Source organism: Pollicipes pollicipes, unplaced genomic scaffold (genome assembly GCF_011947565.3).
Source record: "Pollicipes pollicipes isolate AB1234 unplaced genomic scaffold, Ppol_2.1 Scaffold_7261;HRSCAF=8764_pilon_pilon_pilon, whole genome shotgun sequence".
Taxonomy (NCBI): domain Eukaryota; kingdom Metazoa; phylum Arthropoda; class Thecostraca; order Pollicipedomorpha; family Pollicipedidae; genus Pollicipes; species Pollicipes pollicipes.
Window position 1 is genome coordinate 52,236,132 of NW_023597054.1, and position 7,921 is coordinate 52,244,052.

The window sequence follows — 7,921 nt, forward strand, 5'->3', positions numbered from 1 at the left end:
GTGTCAGTTAAAGGGCCTTTTGCACCAGTTAAGGACCCCTGAAAGAGAGCATTCCTCTATTTTGGCTGGCGACCACCAACACCAAACAGTCGGCTCCGCGTCGGTCTGAGCTCTGAGGGCCCACTTCCCAAGCAAAAACAAACCCGGGCAAGCCATTAACTTTGGTCAGGTCCCGTGCAACAATACTGTATCCTGTATCGTTTAGGGGCCAACAGTGCCTAACAGCGTTTTCTGTGTCAATGAGGGACCTGGAGTCCGTCAAGGGAGGATTCGCTCACCGGGGACGAGGACGGAACCCCGAAGGACGGAGGACCTCTTGCGTTGGTTGGGGCCCTCGGACAACGAACGGAAACCTAAGAACTTATGATGAGTGTTTACAGTAAGGCAATCGAACGGTTCTCTGCTAGGCAGGGTCCCAATACCGGACGGTAGGCACTCCAACCCAACTGCAGCATGGGCCAGTTAAGCCGAATTGAAGTCTATATCCTGGCCATTTGATTACCTGAAACGATCAGGAATACTGTTGTGTCAACGGTGGTCCCTGCGTCGGTCCGAAGTGAGCCGCGCGGGCGAGAAGGCCTCCCGCGTCAGCCAGGAGACTAGTGTGATATGATGTATCCCTCTAAGGGCCTCCGGGGGGCCCTTTACCGGAAAGAAATAGGGGATATCATAAGTGTTGAATTGAATGGGTTGAAATGAGTTGAAAACGAAAGGCTATCCCATGTTTGTCTGAGGATGTTCATTTTTTGCAGGAGCGACTAACCAAATAAGCTACATCAAAAGATTTGAGCCTGCGCGCCTGCAATCTCAGAAGCCATGACAGCGATGGAAACCAAACGCCGCTGGCCACTGCAAACAACATCGCCGGCGGACGCCGCGCGCGCCAAAACGACCGCCATAAAATAATGGTTTGAAATGGCTTCCAAAATTTATTCGTACCGTTCAAAGAGAACACGGGACTTATCTTTTTTATATCTTTCAGTTTGTTCTCTGTATGGATACAGTTACATCAACACGAACGATAGAGTTTCCACCTTTTCTCTGCTAGTTCCACCACCAGATTCCAGCCCAACTTCGCGGTGCTGTGAAAGCGAATACGTTCTTGTCATCAATAAAAAAATTGCACAGGTAAAACATACGACCGGACTACCTTCTAAATGTACGATTTTATGTCATTAATTGTTCTGCGGTATTTTTTCAGGTGCGGTGTCATTTTCGTCCGCCCATTGGCCATGACTTAATATTGAACGCTGGATTGACACCGTGCGGTGTCAGGAGACTGCAACGCCTGGGGTCAAGGTATCTGTTGTTAAGATTTACGAGCATGTGTGCTCAAAATTAAGATGCACGATGAATACCACTAATTGATTCTGGCTGAATGTTGGGCATTGCCAGGCAAACATGGCTTGGCATTTATACAAACTGTTGACCCATTTCTATCTACGATCTACATTTGCGGGGTTCTCAATGTCTCTGAACAACACATATGCTTTGAGAAAGCCGCCGAGCTTTGCCAGCTTGGAAAGAATCTCCTGCACCATTGTACAATGAGGAGCTCCGACGATTAATTTCATGCGGTCGTTTAACGCACGACTACATCTGTTTGGTGACAGTGAAACTCAGGCAGAATTGGTCTCGCGGTAGCTTCTAGTGTTTATTCCAGCTATACAAGGTAAAGACGAAAACTATCGAAGAAAAACATGCATATGATAGCAAACGATAATGACAATTGGCTTCAATAGCAATTGGCTCCGGCTGCGCGGCTGCATCTGACTGAGAGAAAATCATTTACATTAACCATTTAACTGTTGAGCACTAAAAGCTAATCCACCAGGATTGGTGAAAGAACGGTGTTTAACCGCGCGGGATGCAATTTGACGCGATACTGTCGATACAAGGGCTTTCCCCTTGCCGGGCGGAAGCTATGTTCACTAGCGTCATTTGTGAGTGGTATTAGGCATTCCACACCATTCGGCTCCTGCTTGACCTAGCACCACGAAACAACGGATGGTGGATTGCCTCTTTTCGGAAGGATCTGACGATGTTCGGCTTGTTTCCGTAAGATAACCGAGAGCCTTCCATGTCAAGTCAATCAGACATGGCAACCGGATTTCTTGAGGAGATATGAATAAACGCCATTTATTTTTAACTTGTTGATCTCCACACAGCATCATAAAAAGGCTGTCCTCACACTCCTCCTCCCTACCCCACCATCTCTACCACCGTAATACTTGAAAAACAACGGCATTCACAACATACAGCCCTCCGGAGTGAATGACACCTTTTCCATGCAAATATGCATCAAACTGCATTCGTGATTAGAGGCGGAAAAGGACGCTATTTAGGACTGATCAAAAGCCAAGCATGGTCAAATGTAATTTACCGCGTTTGACCTTGAAGGGATCGATGGTCTGTCCAGAGAGACTAACGAGCTTAAGCAATACGGTTCGATGATTATACCGATTTTGTTAAGTCATGACCCATAACTAGCAAACTATCATTAGTCATCAAAGCGACTTGAAGAAGCTTCAGAGATGGTGTTATAGCTCAGTGACCTAATATAACACAAGATCGAATCGTTGCAGAGCATTCGCAACGCCTTTTACCCCAGCTACGCCTAATTTTACGCCACCATCGGCTGCACTTTATGGTCTCTTATACCCAGATCGCGGAGCTCCATCCCCCTGGCTCTGGTCTGGTGAAGTTTCTATCCGCCCTTTTCTTGCTGCTACAACCGGGTTCAAATGTCGTACTCATTTTAATGAAGATACGTAGGTAGATATCGAGTTGAGCTATGAGCCCGGATATTTCTTTTGTGGGGTAGCAGCTAAATTCCAGGTAGTTAGAACACGTCGCAGATCGCAGGCTGCCAATGTCGTTAGTCTAGTTAAAGGCATGATATTGTAAATTGATCCCCATCGTTATCAGCGTATATATGGGATCATGCCTACTTATATATATAATATATAATGTATATATATATATATATATATATATATATATATTATATATATATATATGTGTGTGTGTGTGTGTGTGTGTGTGTGTGTGTGTGTGTGTGGTGTGTGTGTGTGTGTGTGTGTGTGTGTGTGTGCGTGTGTGTGTGTATGTTCGAGGTTTAAAACTTATAGATATGCACGCGCAAACACTTACCGGTTTTTTAAGCACTGCTGCGCATCTTGTCACGAACGCAGTCACGGCAAGTATTACGAAGAGTCGAAGTATCCACTTCATCTCGCAGCAAATTCCAAAGATGAGCCCAGCAGCCTGGTTTAGCAAATCGATAAACGTGATGCTGACAAGAAGGGGGCCGAGCAACACAGACAGGATGGGATCACTCAAATTAACAGACTTAGCTATTGGCTGGCCCATAAAGATGCCGCTTAAAACAGAGACGTCTGCAAACATTACTGCGACGCAGCACGTGGCCGACAGAGACATGCAAATGTTTTGGCAGATGGGCATGATTTTTAGGTTAGAGTCTCAGGGTCCGAACCGTTTAACTGTGTGCTCATTTGTACTTTTTCAAACGCTAGGTGTCTGCGATTGCAATTGTTGGGGTTTTCAATAAGCCCCCAATTTTGATGACACGAAATAACCGATTAATTATGGATAAAAACAAACTGAACCCAAATTATCCAATGCCGCAAATGCCGCATCGCAAAGGCTCTGATTTCAGTAAAGTTGCATCGGGCATGAAACGTGACGTGACGACGTAAGCGTCTTTCACTCTCCTTCCAGAAGATAACAGCTGTAACAAATAGCTGCGAATGGTGTCAAAAACAGTGCAGCAATTTGCACGCCTGAACGAAGTCTGCACCAAAGCCATGTAGTGAAATGCATAGAATGCAGGATGCCGCAGACCATTATCCTATATTGGTGTTCACTCTTTAATGCGATATAATTTTCAAGTGTTCATGGTTTCACATTCCCCATCAAAGACGATGTGCATGCAAAATTGCATTACTCCACAGCACAGAGCAAAAGCCGAGTAACCAGTGCAACGCAATACAATGATCACAGTCGACAAACGAGTGGTGCATGGTGGGAAAGTTCAGGCCATCTGTGCAAAACAAGAAATGAGATAAATGAGGAACGCCTATAAATATCGTATTTGCCTCAAGCGGATGGAATTTCTGATTCCGTCATAAAAAGTGGCAAGAAAACAAAATGGTGGCACAGTCTGAAAAGCGTGTGAGTACACCTGCGTGATTTTGCAAGGTATGTTAGGCATGATTGGTTTCAGTTAACAAGTACCTAAAGTTCTCATAAAACCCAGTGTGACGCAATGCCTTGTCCAAACATTCTCGCATTTGCACAATGAAGACCATATATGCATTTCTTTGACTTTAGCTCATTTCTCAGCATTGCTTCAGTCCACAAAGTGCACAATCGCATGATGCACATTGCAAATTGTAATAAATTACAATGCATACTTATATGCTGCATATCGTGCAGCGATGTGCAGCGACACACGCACCTAAATTTCGCAAACGCATGCAGATCTGGACGCGAGGGCATCCACACAAGCTGGATGCGTCCGTTGTGATCTCACTGTTCACAAGCTCATCGGGGCCTAAATGCTGGTGACTTGTCAGCAGTAGTCGGCCGAATGCCTCCACACGTGTTCGATGCTCAGAGCTCTAACGACGGTGATCCCTGTCACCTGTAGCAGCGTGCCACAACGTGCATCGCCTGCTACTGTTTCCACCTCTCAAGAGTCCTGGTTGCATGTCGCCGAAACCTGACAGCGCCACCCGCGGCGGCGCTCACGGACACAGCTTCGCCATACGACGGCAGATGTCCCCAGTGCTGCCTACAACAAGCGCTATACGAACATGCGGGGCTTCTTTCTCCTCTGCTGCCGTGGTCGCCCTCTGCGCCTGGCCGGCTGCCTTCCTCCTGTAACAGATGCAGGTGGGGTGTTACGTGGCTTGAATTATGGCCGCATGCAATCGTTGCAAATAACGGTTGCGTTTCCATCAGCATACTCCGTCTCCAATTTTAATGTTTAATGCGAAAGCAGGAATGTTTTCAGCTCGCGAATCGATACCCGCAGTCAAACATCAGCGTCAACGAAATCTGATGCAGTAAACAGAGATCGAGCAAGCAATGAATCGTGCACCAGAAAGTGCACGGAGCAGCCTTCGCTGCAAAGCGGGTTAATTGGTGTCAAGCCCTAACGCGCGGATTTTACTGATTGCGTCCGAGGGCATTGTTAAGTCTCTTTTGGTTTTAAATAATACAAATATAGTTCATTAGTACGATATATGTACACAAAATGATGCTAAGTACACGTTAATAGTGATCTTAACAGCCGTAATGCACGTACGATCACGAGGCCCAGTCCGCGTGTCTCCGTTCCAGCGTTAGCTATGCGTGCACATGGGCCGCTCAAACGTGACCAAGATGTCTGGCGTAGTGGATTGCAGTCTTTACGGGCTATGAAAAACGCGAGAACCAGCCACCCAAAACGCTCTGCGCTTAAAAGGAATGTTTCACATTTGAATATATTGAAGAAAGCATCGGATATGATGACACAAACCTCAGTGATAGCCATCGGTACACTTTTTCAGTGAAAAAGACTGCTCTAGATAACCGAATTCTCCGTGTAGTAAATATGCTTCTCAATGCGCCATGATTTGATTACGCTATCGTACTTCACGCAACATTGATTGATACTCAAATGACGACCGTCATATCTGGAAATCGTGCCCACGAACGCCAGATATGAACGCCTTGATCATTATTTTTATATTGGTCTCGATCGCCGCATGGCTTATGGAATGGTAGAATTTGAATGACGCAATTATGACATCACGCATGCCAAGGTGACGTTGAAATACTCTCCCCGATATACCTTTCACCATTGTTGCTGGCGTGTAGCTCGGAAACTAGAGGTTTAGGTGGTAAGAAGGCCAGGATTGTGAACAGCACCGAAAGGTCTTCAAAATGCCGATTTCACTTCAAGGCCCCCCATGTAAAGCGGAACACTCCCTTTAACACCAAAGAACACCGAGTGAAATGAGCTGGAGGAGTTAGGTACTAAGGGAGCATCATATTCCCATCAAACACCTTTGGAGCGCCATGAGGCGTTCGTTCACAGCTGATACCCAGACAATCTCCTAGATCCTAGCGTCGCATGCTGAACTGTCGTGCTGGCGAAAACAAGACTTAAAAGAGTTGGTCAACGAAGAAGAACGATGAAGACCAGATCACCCGATGGCAAAATCGACCTTTATGTTATAACATTGATCTCTTTTATGGTATCTAACTTCTAAGGTATCTACCTCCATTTTATGCCATCAACCTCTATTGTACCACATGCATCTCTATTTTATTGTATCGATCTCTATTTTTAAACAAGCAAATGACCCACGCAAAGCAGTCATCTGTCACCGCTTGCTGACTACCAAAGCAACCTCAGGCCATGGTTCCAGCCCACGTCATAGCTTATGAACGCTGTGAAGTCGTGCTGCTGTGATACCCACCGACCGCAAACAAACCAAACCGACGGAATTAGTGCGAAAAGACTCGATCGCTGCCCATGCAGTGTCAGCGCCGCCTCCAGGCAATCCCCGCATGCGAGGCCACCACCTCAGCTACATCACGAGCGGAGCCGCAGACCAGGGGGCGCCACCGTAGCCCGGCCCTGCAGGGGGCGGCACGACGGCTGCGCCCCGCGCCCGGTCCGCAGCCCCGCCCGGCCGGTCGCCATCTACTCACATGCCTGCTTACGCCGCGTCCGGCCGCGGTGGCGGCGGCGGCCCCGCCTGCCCCGCTTACGTTTGTTGCAGCGGCGGCCGAGCCAGCCGCGCCTGCACTCACAGCGCGACGCCACGCACAGACCGTGCCTGCAGCGGCGGCACCGCTGGCGCGCCACCACCTCACAGTGGTGGCCGGTGTAGCCCGAGCGGCAGCGGCACTGGTTCACGCCCCGGCACCGGCCGCCGTTCTGACACGGGATCAGACACTTGCCTGCCAGCGGACCACGACGTCAGCGCCGGCTGGGGTCACGAGGTCACGAGGTCGGTCAGGGTCGAGCGAAGCGCGATGTCAGGGTCGTCAGGCCGCAAGGTTCACGGGCGTAAGGTGGGTGGGACGAAAGGTTATCTGGTGTGGGTTAAGCCATGGATAAGAAGTCGGATGTGGTGTTCGTGCCGTTAGATCCCCACGGACAAGTTGTGAAATCTCAGTAAGTTCACGGCAGCAATTTAGCCAGTTAACCAGGAGCCAGACGCCATTTAAGCCAACAGCTGTTGGAAACATTGGAACACCTGCCAATAAAATGGCCATTACAATCTTAAAAGACACAATTTAATGTTAAATACAAGTCTATTGTGTAAACAAAGCCTGAAACAATTCCTGCTCCTCTAAATTGAGTTAGATGATTGACAATCAATCCCAAAAGGTAAAAAGAAATATGACTATACCCCTGGCTGTAACGAGACGTCCCGAACGAACAATACCTCCGTTTTACAACTGCAACCTACCGTTCGGGATTCAGTGGGCTCCTTACGCTCCTAAAACAAAACAAACGACGTGAGGGTTTGTCACAATACACTGTGCAAGGAGCGCTGCATGGAGCTGCAGCGGAAGACTTACTGAACTGGCAGCGCGCTCCGTAATAACCTTTTTTGCAGTTGCATGTGTCTTTCTGTATGCATTTGCCGCCGTTCAAACATCGTTCGTGACAAATGCCTGAAACATGGCAATCGTATTAATTGTAGGCATCGAATATTCGCTCAGTCGTTTACGCACCAGTGAGGTGATGTAATGGAACTGTTGCCTAACGCAAAATGAAGAAGCAGTCGCATTTTTTTCCTGTATGATGTGAGGAAGTATTACACCAAAAAGAAGCGCTACTTATAAACATCACGAAAGTGTGAGGCAGGTCAGCTGAAACATCTGCGCCCCTAAC

General features: G+C 47.7%; 1 protein-coding gene across 2 annotated transcripts in view; it reads right to left on the reverse strand.

Annotated features, from left to right (window-relative positions):
* Positions 1 to 7,921, reverse strand: part of LOC119111941 (protein shifted) — a 50,719-nt gene that overhangs the window by 22,397 nt on the left and 20,401 nt on the right. Inside the window, exons 7-9 of one of the 2 annotated variants that reach the window (XM_037235824.1) lie at positions 7,606 to 7,701; positions 6,787 to 6,978; positions 3,154 to 4,902 (exon numbers count right to left, since the gene is read on the reverse strand). In XM_037235824.1, the coding sequence (XP_037091719.1) occupies positions 4,829 to 4,902; positions 6,787 to 6,978; positions 7,606 to 7,701 (362 nt within the window). In that variant the 3' untranslated portion in view covers positions 3,154 to 4,828. Of the gene's footprint in view, positions 1 to 3,153; positions 4,903 to 6,726; positions 6,979 to 7,605; positions 7,702 to 7,921 lie in introns of both variants that reach the window. The other variant, XM_037235826.1, reaches the window with a different exon arrangement.